Below are 20,329 nucleotides of genomic sequence, written 5' to 3'. Positions count from 1 at the left end.
GGCAGGCACACCATCATCACCAACTCGTCTATACCATGTTAAAAAACTATGTTTTTTATAATTATATATGTTATATATATTCCCCTTGATTTTTCTTATGTATAAAGTTGTGATATAAAAGATCTTTATATTTCTTTACAAAGGGCATATCTCTCTGTCAAAAATATATTTATGTGTAATAACTAGTTACTCCTGTCTTTCTACTTCCTTTCGCTGATACGTGGGGCATCTGGCAACGGGGTCCACGTGCCATATGCACCAAATTAGAGTGCACAACTGCACGATAGACACACCCCGGTCGAAGCGCCGCATTAATGCTCAATGAGCCGTCAAATCACAAAAACCCCCTACATTTCCAGCTTTAGCAGTAAGCTGGACGGACGAAGCGGCAATAGTTCACTCGGCCTGAATCCGCTTCTCCTTTGTCTGCTTGTTCAGAGAAAACCCCCGCTCGGCGATTGCATAGGGTTTTCTCATGGAGAACCTGGTACAAATTCTTCATCCATCCCCGATAAATCCAAGTCCCTTGGTCGCGGGTACTCCTAGGATGGCAGCCGCCGCCGTTGATGCATTTTTCTTCCTACTGAATCTAGTGTGTTTCATTTGCAGTGCCCAAAGTGCGAGGACCCTACAGGTTTCTGCGCCCTCGGCGAGACGCCACACTTGTTCCTTCTCATCCTAACACATGATTTTAAAACGCGCACAGTATGTTCCTAGAATCCTCTTTTCTATCTAGGAGGGTGGGGTTTTTTGAACATGCTATCGACTAATTTGGAAATTTGGATTGCTATATTTGGATAAAAGGTACTAGTACCATGGTCAACACTAACGTGAAGGAGGAAATTATTTCTAGATTTGGATATAGGGAATACATTGTGTTCTCATATTATTTTTCCTGCAGTGCATTCCTTGCTCTGCCAGAACACATGTACTCAAGATGCTCGGCCTTGCCATAACTGAATAAACCAGTTTAATGGTAACAGTGAAGACAAGCCATGGATATAAGTTTCGAGTTGGGTTCATGAACCAAGAAGATCGCTGCTTTTTTTATGGCCGAACTTGGATAAACTTTCTCAAGTGTTACGGACTGAAAGTTGGCGCACGAATGTTGATGGAAATAGCAGATGCTGGTCTCATCTTCACTGCGATCTTCCACCCCGACGTCGTTCCAATTGTTCATCCATGTTAGTTTTGTATCTAGTTCTTGCTTCTTGCCTCCATTACTTCTTAATCCACCTATTTTGTCTAACTAATCACAATTTAACTTTACAAGTAGCAACGAATCTCTCACGAAGATGCTACTTCTAACTAATATTTTCTTATAATTGATGGCACGTGTAGGTTTTTTCAGAGTTAAGCAGGCTACTCGTTTGTTATTCTATAAGAACTCGGTTGTTACTCATGGCACTGAAGTTGACTTGGACGACATCCACAAGTTCCTACACTTTATTGATCGTCTTGAGGTCCTTGTGGGGCGTTTCAATGGTGGAAGGCCACGTGGGATATGTGTGCCACTGCTGCACTCATTGAACAGGTCCAACTGTGTTGAGAAACTTATGGTACGAGCTGTTTTCTGTTATATATGTTGTTCATAAACTCTTGCTTACACACAGTTTTACAGCTGTGATCTTCTTGAAACAGGAATTGCCCAGTTCTATTGTTCCTATACAGATGCTTGACCATGGTCGGGTCAGACTTGCGCTTGGTCACAACATGATGTTTATGTCGACCTACTCCATTCCCCTTGGAGGTGAAAAGATACTTATTCATGGGCGGTCTCAAATAATGAAGGCCTGTCCATCTTGGAGAATAGGACAGAAGATTATGTTCCTGCTTTTCCATGGCTCTAAAGCGAATATCCTGTTTATTGACCACATTGCGATATGAAGCCGCTTTCAGAAGGTTGTGGATGCGCGGGGTGGCACCTGGGGCTTGGCGGCCTCACCCTTTGGTTAACTGTAGGCAAAGTAGCACTGTTCGAGGCGTGCTTTGTACGGTTGAACCTGTATAAGTACTCATACTGCTTTCAGCTATGGTTGTTAAGTGCCCCTGCTGGTTACAGTTAAGGTTGTTAAGTACTCCTGCTGCTTTTACAGTCTGTCGTGTTTCTTCAGTCCTATCTTCCTCCAGCCGTCAAAACCAAACCAGCGCTGGCGGGGCCGCCTGCTTCCGCCTCCCACGGCTGGTTGTGCCTCAGCGCACGCATCGCCGCCCCACCGTCTCCCAAATCGTTAACGCCGACCTCCGAGGCCTCGCCGTCGTCCTCCGCGCGCTTTGCCGCGCTCGCCGCGGCGCCGCCCTCCCGCGTTGTCAACATGGTCAACAAACAAGAGGAATCGACAGAGGATGACAGTAGGGGCCCACCATGTCCATGGCGGGACGCAAGGAAGTTCCTCATTTTTTGTTATATATATATATACTCCATTGTCAGCGTATGGAAAAAGAAAATGCTTCCTGCTAGTGGTTTCTGGACATCTGGGACCCACGACATTGTGAGCGTATATAGTCAATAGACAAGAGAACAACACAAGATCGGCTGACACCTGGGACGTAGCTGCTCGAGCAGTATTTTTTTTGTTATTGCTGAGACGGAGCAGGGTTTCAACTGGGCTGTGGCCCATCTAGCCCAGGCTTATATTTTATGTTCACCACATGACCAGCCCAGCTATTTCCTTTTGTGAAAATGAGCCCAGTTTATTTTTTCTGAAGAATACCCAATCAAGGCCTACTTATTTTTCTACGCCCTGATGGGCTTCAACTCTTTCAAGATGCTTGTAAATCTTGAAAGTAATATGAAATGGGCTGTAAATATAAAAACATATGACAAATTGGCAATTACTTTATAATTTCTGAATTTTTTCACATTTTCAGATTCCAATTTCACTAGGCTTTAACCTAATTTAAATATATCTTCAAAGTACTTTAAATCTGGCTCGACATTTCGGTATTAAAAATAGTTTGGAACCCACAGAAATATGCGAATTTCGTTTAAATTTTTGACACTGGCCCTTGCCAACAAAAAAACGGACTGCAATCAATTGCATAAGAAGTTGCAATGAGCTATATATAAATTATTTAAGAAAATAGGGAATGGTCTGACTTGTGGGCCTATTAAGTTGACGCATATGCAAGATTTTTTTTACTTATTATATACGACAACAAACGATTCTAGCAGACGTAGCCGTTGGATGTCAATCCAACGGCCGTCGTGTTTCTTCAATCTCTGATCTTCTTGCTCCAGCCGCCAAATCCAGCACCGGCGGGACCGCCTGCTCTCGCCTCCTGTGGCCGGCTGTGCTGCCGCGCAGGCCTCACCGCCCCCTACTACTCCCACTGCTGGCCAGGCCATCCCTCTACTCACCCACATCCCTCCACTGTTGTGGCTTCGCCGCCTCCGGGTCATTCCCTTCCTGGGTCTCGCCGTCGTCCATCGTACTGGTGTTCTCGGCACGGCGTGGTCAACGTTGTCAACAAACGACAACATCGGAAGAGGGACGTACATGGAGAGGCTGACAGTTAGGACCCACATGGTCCATGGCCGCACACAAGCAAGTACCTCCTTATTACGCCAAAAAGAATGAATACTCCCGCTGACAGCTCGGACCCACCAGCAATATCTTCGCACGCAAGAAAGTGCCTCCTTATGACGCACAAAAAAATGAATACTCCCCCTGCTAGCTGGGACCCACCATAGTGGGAAGCTGACTTGTGGGCCTACTAAGTTGACGCGGACGGAGGGCTTTGTCAACTTAGTCAACAAACGATTCTATCACCACTGACCGTTGGATTGTTAACATCCAACGGTCGTCCTGCTTCTTCAACCTCTGATTTTCTTGCTCCAGCCATCCAAACCACCGCGTGCTCTTGCCTCCCGTGGCCGGCTGTGCTGCCGCGGAGGCCTCACTGCCCCCTACTACTCCCATCGCTAGCCAGGCCCTGCGGCGACGGCAGCCTCACACCGCAGCCGAACCAGTGAACCCTCGTACTCCTCTCCGCGTGGGCATCCACTGCCGCGTCTTTCCCGGCTCCGCGCCGTTCCCTTCCTAGGCCTCACCGTCGTCCACCGCCTTGGTGCTCTCGGTGCGGCGTGGTCAATGTGGTCAACGAACGACTTCCATCGGAAGAGTACTGTACGTTGAGAGGCTGACAGCTGGGTCCACGGCCGCAGCAAGGAAGTGCCTCCTTATTACGCGGAAAATAATGATTCCTCCACCTGACAGCAGGGACCCACCGGACGGGCCACCGTATTTCACAAAAAAAAATGATTAGCCCCCGTGACTGCTGGGACCTACCAGCTACATCTTTGCACGCAAGGAAGTGCCTGACAGTCGGGACCCACCCGGTAAAAGCGTACGTAGCGTTGTCATTCTGGTCGCGAACGGGTACGTACATACTGGTCGATCGGTCTGTCTGCAGGCTGCAGCGATGAACCGTGGCCGTGTAAGGAAGGGCACGTGTGGTAGTAGAGGCGCGCACGTGTCGTAGTAGAGGCGCGCACGTAGCATGTACACGTACGTACAGGCCAGGGTGCAAGAAAGTAAATACGGCCACGTATGTACATACGAGCGGGGTCTCGAACGCCTACTCGTGCATACGTACGACCAGGGCTCGTGTACATGGCTATGGCTGGGTCGGGACGGAGAAACTGCGTCGTCGTCGTGTTCATGGGGAGGCAACGGAATGCGTCGTGTTCATCAGGAGCCAACAGAACGCGTGCTGTTCATCGGGAGCCAACCGGCTTGGACCGAACAGCCGATGGAAACGAGGCCTGGCGTACCGCAGAACGGAGGAAACGGCCTTGTGTTCGATCGACCACGATGGAAACGGGATCCTGTTCATCGGGAGGGGTGTGGCGTACCGCAGAACAGAGGAAACGGACCTCCTACAGTCGAAACGGGGTCCTGTTGATCGGGAGGGGTGTGGCGTACCGCAAAACGGAGGAAACGGACTTGTGTTGGAGCGCTACGGTCGAAACAGGGGTCCTGTTCACCGAGAGGGGTGTGGCGTACCGCAAAACGGGACTCCACGGGATACTGTTCATCTCCACCGCCGACCTCCTCCAGCCTCCACGGGCTCCTGTTCATCCACCGTCGACCTCCTCTAGCCTCCACCTGCGACTATTCATCCAGCCACCACCGCGCGCTCCTCCACCGGCTACTGTTCAACGAGCCCTCCCCCCGTGGTCCTGTTCAACCACCCCTCCATGGGCTACTGTTCATCCAGCCCTCCACCGGCTACTGTTCAACCAGCCCTCCACCGGCTACTGTTCATCCAGCCCTCCGCGGGGTCGTGTTCATCCAGCCCTACACAGGGTCATGTTCATCCACCGGCTCAATTGATCGGGGTCCTGTTCATCCAGCGGCAACGGCCTCTACTACCACGGGGTCCTGTTCATCCAACCCCCCACCGGGAACTGTTCATCCAAACCCCCCAACAATGATCACTGTTCATCCAGAGGCAGCATCGATCGGCTTCAGTTAGCAGTAGTAGCGAAGGAATCACTCGGGTTCAGTTAAGTCGATCGATCACTCGGGTTCAGTAACGCGTAGCCTGCGGTGCAATCGCTTGAGTTCAGTTAGAGCCCAACGCCTCGCTCGGGTTTAGTTAGAGCGCAACGCCTCGCACACACGCGCGTACGTACGAGAGAAACGCGAATCGCTCGGCCCCCGATGACCCACCGTAACCGGGAACTCTCCCGATATTTTCCTCGCCCTCGCTTCTATCACGGTTTTCTCCGTCATGGACGGCCCAAAGAATGTCATGCAGCTGCGTCTCTGGCCCGCCCAGGACGAAAAGCCCATTTTCTGTCATGATTGTTTGTCATAGAAGTAGGAGCCCACCACATCTATGATGATACCGGGTTTTGTCACAATTATCGTCATAGAAGTGTCATAAGCATGACAGAAAAAAAAGCGTTCGGCCTAAAATGTCACGGATGTGTCTTTTTTTTGTAGTGCATGTCTATGGTTTAGGAAACATAACCATCTTTGATAAACGAGCTAGTCAAGTAGAGGCATACTAGGGACACTTATGTTTTGTCTATGTATTCACACATGTACTAAATTTCTGGTTAATACAATTCTAGCATGAATAATAAACATTTATCATGAAATAAGGAAATAAATAATAACTTTATTATTACCTCTAGGGCATATTTTCTTCACAAAGATGGTTAAGTTTCCTGACCATAGACATGTGTTGTCATTTGATGAATGGGATCACATCATTAGAGAATGATGTGATGGACAAGACCCATCCGTTAGCTTAGCATAATGATCGTTTAGTTTTATTGCTATTTCTTTCTTCATGACTTATACATGTTCCTCTGACTATGAGATTATGCAACTCCCGAATACCGGAGGAACACCTTGTCTGCTATCAAACGTCACAATGTTACTGGGTGATTATAAAGATGCTCTACAGGTGTCTCCGAATGTGTTTGTTGAGTTGGCATAGATTGAGATTAGGATTTGTCACTCCGTGTATCGGAGAGGTATCTCTGGGCCCTCTCGGTAATGCACATCACTATAAGCCTTGCAAGCAATGTGACTAATGAGTTAGTTACGGGATGATGCATTACGGAATGAGTAAAGAGACTTGCCGGTAACGAGATTGAACTAGGTATGATGATACCGATGATCGAATCTCGGGCAAGTAACATACCGATGATAAAGGGAACAACGTATGTTGTAATGCGGTTTGACCGATAAAGATCTTCGTAGAATATGTAGAAGCCAATATGAGCATCCAGGTTCCGCTATTGGTTATTGACCAGAGAGGTGTCTCGGTCATGTCTACATAGTTCTCGAACCCGTAGGGTCCGCACGCTTAATGTTCGTTGACGATATAGTATTATATGAGTTATGTATGTTGTTGACCGAATGTTGTTCGGAGTCCCGGATGTGATCACGGACATAACGAGGAACTCCGGAATGGTCTGTAGATAAATATTAATATATGGGATAATAGTGTTTGGTCTCCGGAAGAGTTTCGGAATTCACCGGAAGGGGTTCCGGATGTTTCCCGAAATGTTTGGGCACGAGAACACTTTATCTGGGCCAAAGGGGAAAGCCCACGAGGTTTTTGGAAAGCGCAAAAGGAAGTTGTGCGGAGTCCAGGGGCCAGACGCTAGGGTTCCTGGCGTCTGGGTCCAGACGCCAGGAACCCGGGCGTCTGGCCCTGGAGTCCGAGAAGGACTCTTGCCTTTCGGGTGAAACCGACTTTGTTGAGGCTTTTACTCCAAGTTTCGACCCCAAGGCTCAACATATAAATAGAGGGGCAGGGCTAGCACCAAAGATACATCAAGAATCACCAAGTCGTGTGCCGGCAACCCCGTCACCTCTAGTTTATCCTCCGTCATAGTTTTCGTAGTGCTTAGGCGAAGCCCTGCGGAGATTGTTCTTCACCAACACCGTCACCACGCCGTCGTGCTGCCGGTACTCATCTACTACTTCGCCCCTCTTGCTGGATCAAGAAGGTGAGGACGTCATCTAGCTGAACGTGTGTTGAACGCGGAGGTGTCGTACTTTCGGTACTTGATCGGGACGGATCATGAAGGTGTACGACTACATCAACCACGTTAATAAACGCTTCCGCTTTGCGATCTTCAAGGGTATGAAGATGCTCTCCCCCTCTCGTTGCTATGCATCTCCTAGATAGATCTTGCGTGAGCGTAGGAAATTTTTGAAATACTACGTTCCCCAACACTAATTATGTTATCATTGTTGAGAGAACTTGCACTAGTGAAAGTATGAACCCTAGGCCTTGTTTCCAAGCATCGCAATACCGTTTTTGCTCACTTTTACCACTTGCTACCTTGCTGTTTTTATATTTTCATATTACAAAAACCTATATCTACCATCCATATTGCACTTGTATCACCATCTCTTCGTCGAACTAGTGCACCTATACAATTTACCATTGTATTGGGTGTGTTGGGGACACAAGAGACTCTTTGTTATTTGGTTGCAGGGTTATTTGAGAGAGACCATCTTCATCCTACGCCTCCTGCGGATTGATAAACCTTAGGTCATCCACTTGAGGGAAATTTGCTATTGTCCTACAAAATTCTGCGCTCGGAGGCCCAACACAAGTCTACAAGAATAAGGTAGCGCAGTAGACATCAAGCTCTTTTCTGGCGCCGTTGCTGGGGAGGCTATGTAACTGGCACTCACATCCCGTCAACGAAGCTATTTTCTGGCCCGTTGCCGGGGAGGTTAGTGCTTGAAGGTATATCTTTAGATCTTGCAATCGAATCTTTTAGTTTGTTGTTTTATCACTAGTTTAGTTTATAAAAGAAAACTACAAAAAAATGGAATTGAGGTTGCCTCATATGCTTCATCTTTTTAATGTCATTCGTGAAAATAAGGATTCCGACAATTGTGCCAAAGTGTTAGAAGAAGTCTATTAAATGTTTGGCACTAAATCTTTGAATGATGACAATGATTGCAGTGTTGTTAGTATCAATTCCTTGAATATCCATGATGCTAATGATATGCAAAGCCACAAGCTTGGGGATGTTATGTTTGATCAAGATGATATTTTTTGTCCCCCAAGTTTTGATGAGCAAATTTATTATGATGAAAGCATGCCTCCTATTTATGATGAATATTGTGATGACATGTATGCTATAAATAATAATGATAACCATGAAACTTGTCATCATGATTTTAGTTTTCAATTGGATTATGCCTCCCATGATAGTTATTTTGTTGAATTTGCTCCCACTATTCCTAATGATTAGAATTTTGCTTATGTGGAGAGTAATAAAAATTCTATGCTTGTGGATCATGAAAATAATGCTTTACTTGATAGTTATATTGTTGAATTCCTTCATGATGCTACTGAAAACTATTATGAGGGAGGAATATATGCTTGTAGGAGTTGCAATAATATCAAGTTTCCTCTCTTTGTGTTAAAAATCTTGAAGTTATGCTTGTTTTGCCTTCCTATGCTAGTTGATTCTTTCTCCCATAGATTGTTTGCTCACAAAATCCCTATGCATAGGAAGTGGGTTAGACTTAAATGTGTTATTCTTGTGCTTCATGATGCTCCCATTATGTTTGATTCTTATCTTTTATGTGAGCATCATTGAAATTATCATGCCTAGCTAAAAAAGGCACTAAAAAAAGCGCTTGTTGGGAGACAACCCAACATTTACCCCTACTGTTTTTGTGTGTTCAAATGATTAAGCTACTGTAGTAATCATGTTTTATAGCTTTTGTTTCAATAAAGTGCCAAGCAAAGCCTTTGGGATAGTGTGGATGATAGTTGACTTGATTCTGTGCAAAAACAGAACCATTTGCTTCCAGTCACAGAATTGTCTAAATTCACTGGAACGTGATAAAATTCTGAATTTTTTACAGTATTTGATATACAAATTGCCCAGGTTGTCCTAATTTTTCAGAATATTTGGAGTAACAGAAGTATGGTTGTTGTTCAGATCATTACAGACTGTTCTGTTTTTGACAGATTCTGTTTTCAATGCATAGTTTGCTTGTTTTCTAGTTTCTATAGCTTATATTGGTCAATATAAATTGTAGAAATGATATAGTACAGTAGGCATTGTGTGAGAACAATTTTGAATCTTGTCTTGACAGTACCAAAGTGAATGATTTGTCTTTATCATACTAACCCATCTCACGAAGTTTCGTTAAGTTTTGTGTTGTGAAGTTTTCAAGTTTTGGGTAAAGTTTCGATGGACTATGGAATAAGGAGTGGCAAGAGCCTAATATTGGGGATGCCCAAGGCACTCCAAGATAATATTCAAGGACAACCAGGAGCCTAAGCTTGGGGATGCCCCGGATGGCATCCCCTCTATCGTCTTTGTTAATCGGTAAATTTACTTGAGGCTATATTTTTATTCACCACATGATATGAGTTTTGCTTGGAGCGTCATTTTATTTTGATTTGCTTGATGCTATTTAGAATAATGTTTTGCATCTTTTAGTTCAATAAAAAGTCAAGTGTAGCCTTAACCATGCTTATTTTGCAAGTCTATATGTTGCTATTTTGAAAACAGAAAGTTTTCTATCATTGTCTGAATTCTAATGGAAAGTCAAAATGTGATAAAGTCTTGAAATTTTTACAATGAGTAACAACAAATTATCTACAGTGTGGTAATTTTTCAGAATTTTTGGAGTTAGGGAAGTATGATTCCTCTTGCATTCTTTACAGGCTGTTCTGTTTAGATAGATTGCTGTTATGTTTGCATTGTTTGCATTTGTTTACTTGCTTAGTGATTCTATTTGAGGATAGGAGTATTAAATATTCCGAGGCATTTAGTATGCAGTGTCAAATAATAATTTTAGTGATTTTCTACAGTAGAGAATGATAAGGTTTATGTGTTGATTTATAGTAACTTATCTCACGAGTTCTTGTTGAGTTTTGTGTGGATGAAGTTTTTAAGATTTAGGGAAACCGCGATATGAAAGGAATTAAGAAGACACAAAAGCTCAAGCTTGGGGATGCCCAAGGCATCCCAAATTAATATTTCAAAAAGTATCAAGCATCTAAGCTTGGGGATGCCCCGGTTGGCATCCCACCTTTCTTCTTCAACATGATCGGTCAGTTTTGGTTGAACCTAAGTTTTTGCTTCTTCAGATGATATGTGCTATCCTTGCAATGTCATTTTATTTTGTTTTGCTTGTTGTTTGAATAAAAGTACTTAAGATCTGAAATACTTAAATGAGAGAGAGAGTACTCACATAGCTAAATAATTATTCGACTACTCATTGATCTTCACTTATATCTTTTGGAGTAGTTTGTCATTTGCTCTAGTGCTTCACTTATATCTTTTCAGAGCACAGCGGTAGTTTTATTTTGAAGAAATTGTTGAACTCTCATGCTTCACCCATATCATTTTGAGATTCTCTAAACAGCATGTTAATTTGCTTAGGTTATGAATTTAGTCCTAATATGATAGGCATCCAAGAGGGATATAATAAAAACTTTCATATAATGTGCATTGAATACCATGAGAAGTTTGATTCCTTATGATTGTTTTGAGACATGAAGATGGTGATATTAGAGTCATGCTAGTAAGTAATTGTGAATATGAGAAACACCTCGACCACGGCAGTTGCAAACCTGACCTTGGCATCTCCAAATGTGCTCTCCAACGTCGTAGATTCTCGTCCCATGAATCAGCAGTTGTGCCATATGCAAGCATCTGTAGTGTGGCTGTGCACTTCTATTAACCAGAGAACCCAATCGTTCCCACAACGTCCTTCTTCAAGATGAAGTATTCGTCAAAGGACCAGGCGCCATGCTAGATGATCAACGACATTTTTGCGCATCCAGAAGCGCCGGCAAAAAATGCTAGCGAAGAGGGCATCGGGGGCAAAGTAGTTGTCCATCAAAGTTAAATGTCCGTGCCCCCGGTTGTGGTTGAGCACTCGACATCGATCCCTTGAAATTGAGAACATGCTCCTCTGCACGCTCCGTGTCTGCAAGCACTGCTTGCATCATCGAAGTATCATCCGCGTAATCCTCCTCGTTCGACGAGCTGTCGGATGACTCAACATAGTGCTCGTATAAGTACTCCATATATGAATCCATTGCTTTAAAGAAGAAGGGACAAAAACAATTAGCTCGGACAATCCACCAAACAGTTGACGGGCATGGTGAGCATCGTAGGAACGGATGGTACCTGCATGACGGTCGAACGAGAGGTGTCAAACGGCGCCGGAGGAGAAGCGGCGTGGAACCCGGGTGTACCGTTGGAGGTGACAGACTCGTCGAGTTTCGGCAGGGGTGTGGTGTGGCGGCTGATGCGGCTCGAAGCTACGTCGGTATGTCCCCAAAGACGAAGGGATGATGCAGCACAGCAGCGGTAGGTATTTCCCTCAGATATGAAACCAAGGTTATCGAACCAGTAGGAGAACCAAGCAACACAACGTAAACAGCCCCTGCACACAGATAACAAATCCTCGCAACCCGACGTGTTAAAGGGCTTGTCAATCCCTTTCGGGTAACGGCGCCTCAAGATAGGCAAACGGACGTGAGATAAATTGTAGTAGATTGATAGATCAACGCCAAATAAAATAAATAAGAATAAAACACAGCAAGCTATTTTTGTATTTTTAGTTCAATAGATCTGAAATAAAAGCAAATAAAATAGATCGCGAATGCAAATAATATGAGAAAGAGACCCGGGGGCCGTAGGTTTCACTGGTGGCTTCTCTTGAGAAAAATAGCAAACGGTGGGTAAACAAATTACTGTTGGGAAATTGATAGAACTTCAAATAATCATGACGGTATCCAGGCAATGATCATTATATAGGCATCACGTCCAAGATTAGTAGACCGACTCCTGCCTACATCTACTACTATTACTCCACACATCGACCGCTATCTAGCATGCATCTAGTGTATTAAGTTCATGGGGAAACGGAGTAATGCAATAAGAACGATAACATGATGTAGACAAGATCTATCTATGTAGAGATAGACCCCATCGTTTTATCCTTAGTAGCAACGATACATGCGTGTCGGTTCCCCTTCTGTCACTTGGATCAAGCACCGTAAGATCGAACCCACTACAAAGCACCTCTTCCCATTGCAAGATAAATAGATCAAGTTGGCCAAACAAAACCCAAATATCGGAGAAGAAATACGAGGCTATAAGCAATCATGCATAAAAGAGATCAAATAAACTGAAATACTTTCATGGATATAAAAAGATAGATCTAATCATAAACTCAAAGTTCATCTGATCCCAACAAACTCACCGCAAAAAGAGTTACATCATATGGATCTCCAAGAGACCATTGTATTGAGAATTCAGTGAGAGAGAGGAAGCCATCTAGCTACTAACTACGGACCCGAAGGTCTACAAAGAACTACTCACGCATCATCGGAGAGGCACCAATGGAGGTGGTGAACCCCATCCGAGATGGTGTCTAGATTGGATCTGGTGGTTCTGGACTCTGTGGCGGCTGGAATTGATTTTCGTCGACTCCCCTAGGGTTTCTGGAATATTGGGGTATTTATAGAGCAAAGAGGCGGTCCGGGAGGCACCCGAGGTGGGCACAACCCACCAGGGCGCGCCCTGGTGGGTTGTGCTCTCCTCGGAGAACCCCCCAGGTGCAGCCTTGGCCCATTAGGTGTCTTCTGGTCCATAAAAAATCTCCGTAAAGTTTCATTGCATTTTGACTCCGTTTGGTATTGATTTCCTGCGATGTAAAAACATGCAGAAAACAACAACTGACACTTCTCACTATGTCAATAGGTTAGTACAAAAAATGATAAAATGATTATAAAACATCCAAGATTGATAATATAACAGCATGGAATAATAAAAAATTATAGATACGTTGGAGACGTATTAGCGGCCGGGGTGGTGGAGCGGCAGCGAAGTCAAGAGAGAAAAACTGAAGAAGAGAAAATGAGAGGATAGAGGCGCAGTGTCAGGGAGGGGTTTTGGGTGGGCCGGGGTGTCGGAGTCCTACATGGTTGATGTCCGGACTCCTGCAAAGCCCCCCCCCCCCCCCTCTTTGTCTCGGGTTTGCCGAAAAAAGTACGTCTGGACCGCTCGGTGGACCGATACAGGCCCGCGTGAATGGTTCAAGACGTCCGGACGGTTACGGGTGGTTCGAGGGTCCACTTTGAAGATACCATTACATCCTTATGTACATGTGTATTTTTTTAGAATTTTTTAAAACTAAAAAGTCTGAATTTTGAAGTTTTCAAAATTCAAACCTCCGTAGAGCTCGGTCTTCAAAATGCACAACTCAAAATATGTGCTCAACTTTCCATGCGTCGAAGAAATAGTCGGTTGGCATTAGCTTTTATTTTTTGCAATCAAGATGAGAATAGGGTTTTGTACATATCTTAATGTTCCTCACGTTTAAGCCATAGAAATATTTGAGTGGCGCCTGGTTTTATTTTTGCTTGAACGTTTTTCTTTTTATTTTTGCAAGTGAATGGACGGATATTTTTAACTTAGTTCAACTTGGCCATCCAAAGGCTGCCCATAGCGGGTAGTATCATGCATACGGTATGATACTATATCCATAATGCATATCATAAATTAGTATCTTACATTATCTTATTTATTGACATGCAAGATATATAAGAGTATAATATTTATTATGTTACAGTATCATGATAAGATACTTTATCCTATCTTTTTTTATTTAATTAATTTATTTCACCTCATCAAAGTTGCTTAGTTAGATGCATGATAGTAATTATGATTCTCCCATTACGAGCAGCTTTACGGCAATTTTTTCCATTAAGCACGCATACAGTATACCCTACTCACAAAGTATTTATTCTCTGACTGAAAACTCTCCCATATACTATCACCGTCCTGGTTTATTGGTCTTTCTTATTTTGTGACAAATTTTTGACCATTGATTTTACTAACAAAAGGTTGTTCTGTGTTTGCAAAAATCATGTTGTTGAATTCATATATGAAAATAGTTTCCGATAATATTTTTTCTCCTGTGTTTAGCTTTTACTTTATTAGTTGAAACTATGTTCAAACTATGACCTTAATTTTTTCCTTTTTTTAAAGGGGGGCTAATAAATTAAAATGGAGGTTGTTAGCAGCATTAATCGCACTTGGTAAGAATGTCCAGCTCCAATAAATAAGTTAATCAGTATTCCTGTTCCAATAAATGGGTCAATCCATATTTATGTGCCTTCAAATCAAAGAGAAGATATCTACTGTATACTAGCCCACATTTTCCGAATGTAAAAAAAAAATCTTTTTTTTTAGGTATGTAAAAAAAAATCTTCTTTATATAGACCTGACGCCACTGCGTCCAATCGCTTTAACGCCGCCCTTTCTTTATCGAACAAGAAAAAACATCTCGTCCGTCCGTCAACCTTATCCTGTGATCGGTGTGACGGCCGAGTTGACGCGGGCTCCGGCGCATTTCCCCTGCAGTGGTTCGAGCACAAGCCAGCCAGGCCCCTGACCCGCACCACCCCGTCGCATGTGCGCGCACCACCACACCGGGTCACATCCACCGAATCGATCCTCCCACCCAACCAACCGCCATCTCACCCTCGCAGCAGCGTGGCCCATCGCCAGCGGAACCTCACGGAATCCCACGCGCACCCATGCACGGACACGCTCACACGTCCCCCCGCCGCGCCCAGCGCAACAAATTCCATGCGCCGGTGCGCCCCCGTCCCCCCGCCGCGCCCAGCGCCGGCCGGCGGATAGGACCGACCTCGTGGCGCGCCGCGGGATAAGAAAACCACCCATCCCTCGGCATGGCCGCGACGGGCGGATAGCAACGAATTTGTTGGATGGGTCAGGTCACCGGCGTGGTCCGTGGGCATGTGGGGCGAGCAGGGCGCCGCCGCCGAGTGCGGGGCGGGCTACACGTCGCCGCCGCGGCGCGCGACGGAGCTGACCCAGCGACCGGGAACGGCGAGGCGTGCGCGGGCACGGCACGGGGGCGCCATCACCGCGTCCGTCGGGGTCACACTCACGCCCCACGGCGCCGGATCGGCAGCGCGGGCCGGGCCCCCACCCACGCTAGAACTATTTCCCCTCTCCTTTTCCGTTTTCTTTATCCGCGGTGGGACCGGGCTGTCCCCGGGCCGAGCAGGAGAGGAGTCAGAGGCCCAGAGCTGCTAGTAGCCAGCCAGCCATGGCTAGCTAGCTGTGTGTGTGACTGGGATCGACAGGGAGGGGCAGAGGCCGACGTCCGGGGCCCGCCGCCACCATCTCCCTGACACGCCCACCTGATCCCGATTGGACAGCTGTTGCTGCCGCCCACCTCCTTTCCTTTCCCCCGCCCAAACTTCTACCGCGGCCTCCCATTGGCCGCCGGGCCTCGCCTCGGGCCCGGTTAAATAAAAAGCTCGCAGGCCCGACGTCACCGGTGGGGATTTGCGGCCACGCACGGCAGATCTCCACGGCCCATACATACACCGCCTTTTTTTTTTACTGCTGTCAGAGGACGTGGGTACACAAGGGACGACGGGGGCCGGCTGGCTGGCTGGTGATGCACGCGGGTTAAATGTTCTCTGTGCTGGAGCTCAGCCCCACACCCACCCAACGGACGAACATTTTACCGCGCGGCGCGGTGAGTTTCGATAGGCCACGCTGGTCACTGTGCAGAGAGAGAAATCATCAACAGAAGTGGCAATGCGCCCCACTGTGCTGCGCCACTCCAGCCAGCAGTGGCCTATCAGGTTTCCACTGCTCCTCCCGCCTCTGCGCCAATCCCATCCAGTAAAAGTTACTGTTCCCCGACCCTCGACGCCCCAGATTACGATTACACGGTGCTGCTAAATACCCCAAATTAACAAGCCGATTCTTCTCCAGATTAATTACTTCTAATAGTAGTACTATTACTTCCAAGGTCGAGGTGCACTGACTGACAGTGGCATACACAGTAGTGTTGCACTCCAGCCCACCAGGCAGTGTCCAGTTTACTCTTTCCGTTACGGCTTCGGAGCACCGATCAGCAGTGGTTGGTGCGGCAAAAGCTTTGGCTTTGATCATCCAACTGATTGCTATGGCTGTGCGGCATTCAGACGGCCGGCCGTTGTGCAGAAACAGTATTCGGTTTGATCAACTGATTGCTACGGCAGCAGGGCCGAACCCTTGACCGATTGGTGGGTGGTGATGCGCCCCTCTCTCCAACTAACGTGCAGGTTCATTTTTAGATCGGAAACAGCCAGCGGCGGGGTGACCACACACCCAGCCGGGCACCCCAGGGGAAACTACACGAGATCTTTCCAACAAGCCGCATCATTTGCAGCAACTCCTAGATCGGGAAACTTCGTTCGGCAAGCTCTCAAAGACGGCAACGGATGGCTAATCTAATCCGTGATGTGAATCTCATCCCATGCACCACCACCAAGTCCCCAAGCCAAACGTTCAACAATTGCAAAGCCACCATTGGAGGCACCATCATGTTCATCAGAGCAGTGAGCACCATGAACATAACAGAACAGAACAAAGCTCAGCCCAGTTTTGGACGTGCCTTGCGTACAAAATTCATTTCATTCTCATTGGAGCTGCTAACAAAGTCCGGCCCGTGCTTATTTTGATATGAGCGGTTGGAGGAATTACACATAGCAATAATAGACATTTAAACATAATAGTAGTAATAATAGGGCTTAGGAGTTTTACGGGTGATCATGGAGGCGGTGGAGAACTGGGAACGAAGAAGGGATTACATTACTACATGCCGGTGGTGGTCGGCTCGGAGTTCGTCGTCCATCCACCTCTTCACGCCAGACGGACGGAACCACCCGTAGCCCGATCGATCGTAGCCGGTCGCTGCAATTCAGCGCTCACTGACATGACATTTAGCTTCTTCTTCTTCAAGTGCGTGCGTGCGTGCGTTCGCCGGAGAGCCGGGGCGGCCGCCGGGGCTGTGTTGTCCTCCATGCTCACGATGTGTACTTACAGCGTTCAAAACTCGCGAGATCACGGCCCGGCCAGGCGCCATGCCGAGGTGGCGATCAGCGGGCGCGTGTGCCACCCCAGCGTCAGGCAGCCTTCCTTCTCCTCCACCTTGTAGCCGTCGCCGCCGGCGAAGAGCGCCAGCAGCGTGCTCGCCTGCTTGTAGGCATTGGAGCCCAGGTGGACGGTCTCGAACCCGGCGTTGCCCAGCCGGTTCCGCCACTGGCCCAGCGTCTCGTGGCGCTCTGTGCGCTCCGCCCCCTCGCAGGCCACCACGTTGCAGATCTGCCGGCCGAGGTACACCTCGGACATGACCTGGTCCGTGCCGGCGGCGGCAGGAGCAGCAGCAGCCCCCGATGAGACTTCGGATGGGCCGCCGCCGGAGCTGCCGCCCTCGAGGGAATCGAACATGGTGGAGTAGTAGTGCAGAGACTCGGTGAAGCGGTCCAGGAATGTGCCGGAGTTGTGATTCGCCTCCTGCTCCACCACGGTGACGATCCTGGGCCGCACGGCGCGCACGGTGCCCAGGACCTTCTCCAGGGCGCCGGGCTGCGCGAGCAGCCGGTGCATCTCGAAGACTGAGTTGACGGCGATTACCTCGGGCTCCTCGTTCGGGTCCTCCTCGCCCTCCGGCTGCAGCATGAACGGCTCCAGGTCCGCGAGCGTGGCGGCGACGAGGCCGCGGTACTGGAAGTCGACGCGGATGGTGTGCGCGAACTGGGCGAGCTTCCAGCCCACCTGCTGCAGGGCGTCGGTCTCGTCCGGCTGCGGGGGGCCGACGCCGGTGAGGCGGAACGAGGGAGGGCCGCCGGGACGGAGGGCGAGGGCCTGGAGAAGTGCGGGCCACTGCATCCCCTGCTTGATGCCGAAGTCGACGACGTGCACGCGGCGGCAGCCGGCGAACGCCTCCAGGATGGCCTGGTTGGCGGTGAAGTGCGCGAACTTGAGGTAGGGGCAGGACTCGTAGAAGTGCGCGTGGAGGAGGTCGGCGAAGGCGGCGTCGAGGAGGGAGCTGTCCGGCTGCGGGCGGAAGCGGAAGACGCGGCGGGCGAGGGCCTCGCCGAAGTAGGCGGCGACCTTGCGCATCGCGCCGCCCTGGGACGCGGCCAGCAAGGGTATCTGCTTCACCAGCGCCTCCGCGGCGGAGAGGTTCTCCTGCTGCACGGCCTCCGCGCACGCCAGCAGCGCGTGCACCAGCCGAATCCCGGCCTCCTGCGTGTCGACCACGACGACCGGCAGCGCGGGCGTCGCGTTGGCCGCGGCCGCGACCGGCGGGGCAGCCTCCACCACAGAGCTCCTGGCGCCCCCACCGAGAGACGACGAGGAGGAGGATGACGACGAGGTGCTGCTCCCGCCAGTGCGCATCCGCTTGGGATCCCGCACGGAGTCGGCGGACAGGTCGGCCGGCGCCGTCGCGCCGGCCGGGGAGGGGATCGGCCGCAGCGCGTAGATGCTGCTGGAGGAGTCGACGGAGGGCGGGAGATCGAAGTAGCCGCCGCTGCCCGTGACGGTGGAGGAGGTGGAGGCGTTGAGCTGCGGGGCGGGCGGGAGGGGCGGCGGCGGCGCGTTGAGCTCCGACAGCATGCTCTCGACCCAAGACGACAGGTCGGTGGGGTTGTAGTGCACGGTGTCCGTGGCGAGGTGGGTGGCGAAGCTGTCGTCGGGGGCGGCGCCGGCGCCCACGCCGCCCATCCCCATGGCCATCTCGAGCTGCTCCAGCTTCTGCGCCACGTCCGCCATGTCGGAGGCGCGCACCTTGTACCCGAGCGCCGCCAGCAGCTCGTCCACCTCCTCCCCCTCCCCCGCCGCCGCCGACACCATCATCTTGTCCTCGGACGAGCCCATGCCGCCACCGCCGCCGCCGCTCCCTCCGGCGTCCTGGTACTCCCGCTTCATGATCCGCGAGCTACCTCGCCTCTCTATCTATCTCTGGCCAATAATTGCGCGAAGCTTTTGCTTGCCTCGGTTCCGGTTCTGGGGCGGGTCGGGATTTGGATCCAGGGTCGGGGGGCGGGGGTGGGAGAGGAGGAAGAAGGAGGAGATGGAGATGGTTGGGGTGGGAACTGGGAGGAGAACGAGCGAGCAGAGCAGCGAGCGAGCGGCAGCGGGAGCGAGTAGTAGTAGTTGTAGACGGCATCGGGTGATGGGAGGGGGGAAGGCATCTGGGCGGGGCATAGTGGTGGGTCGCTGGCGGGCGGGGCCCCGGCCAGACACGCGCACAGCGTTGGATCGATGGACGGATTCGTCGCGCCCATCTTTATCACCAGACAAACTTCGCCATCCAGTTACAAATCTTGCGCCCACCACCCCAGAAATCCCCACTAATTAAAAAAATGCTGCGGGTGATGGGGCTCTGCTACGTCGACTCCCTCTCTGTGCGCTGCGGCCGTGTGGCCCTCTCTGTGGCTTGCAGCGCTCATGGCAAAATGGATTCCAAAACTTTGAAGCATCTGTGTATTGCACTGTTGAGGGCCTCTTTGAATCGAAGGAGCCTTTTTAATCCTTGGGATTTTTTTCCATGTTGACCGTTTAGTTTGTAGGATCGAATCCAGCACGAATATTTACCAAGGATTCATTTTGTATTCATTCCATAAGGAATCTAGCATCCACTCAAAAACTCCTAAAAACAATCCATGTTTTTCCGGCGATGCAACGAAACCAAAAACCGTGCATGATTCAAATGGGCATAGCTTTGCAATCTTTTTACTTCATGTGTTTCTAGAATCATGTGAATCGAAGATGCCCTAACTTGTCTACCGATGATCAAATCCAACAACCAACATTTCTCCTACCTTCGATTTTGTCTCACATGACACATACATAGCTAATGCGACACACGGTTATGATACGGGGCAAGCCATAGGGTTGGCCGATCTTCATGATTGGAGGAGAATTCAAGTAAGAACACGATGAACAAAAGGGGAAAAGCGGGGGGGGGGGGGGGGGGGT

The 20,329-nt window shown here is 48.8% G+C and overlaps 1 protein-coding gene across 1 annotated transcript; it reads right to left on the bottom strand.

Annotated features, from left to right (window-relative positions):
• Positions 1-16,956: 16,956 nt before the first annotated feature.
• On the bottom strand, positions 16,957-19,474 carry LOC123095833 (DELLA protein RHT-1). Its single transcript, NM_001426781.1, has one exon. The coding sequence runs from the start codon at positions 19,274-19,276 to the stop codon at positions 17,405-17,407; it is 1,872 nt and encodes a 623-aa protein (NP_001413710.1). The 5' UTR covers positions 19,277-19,474; the 3' UTR covers positions 16,957-17,404.
• Positions 19,475-20,329: the final 855 nt, after the last annotated feature.

This window comes from Triticum aestivum, chromosome 4D (genome assembly GCF_018294505.1).
Source record: "Triticum aestivum cultivar Chinese Spring chromosome 4D, IWGSC CS RefSeq v2.1, whole genome shotgun sequence".
Lineage (NCBI taxonomy): Eukaryota > Viridiplantae > Streptophyta > Magnoliopsida > Poales > Poaceae > Triticum > Triticum aestivum.
This window is presented reverse-complemented; position numbering and strand designations above follow the sequence as displayed.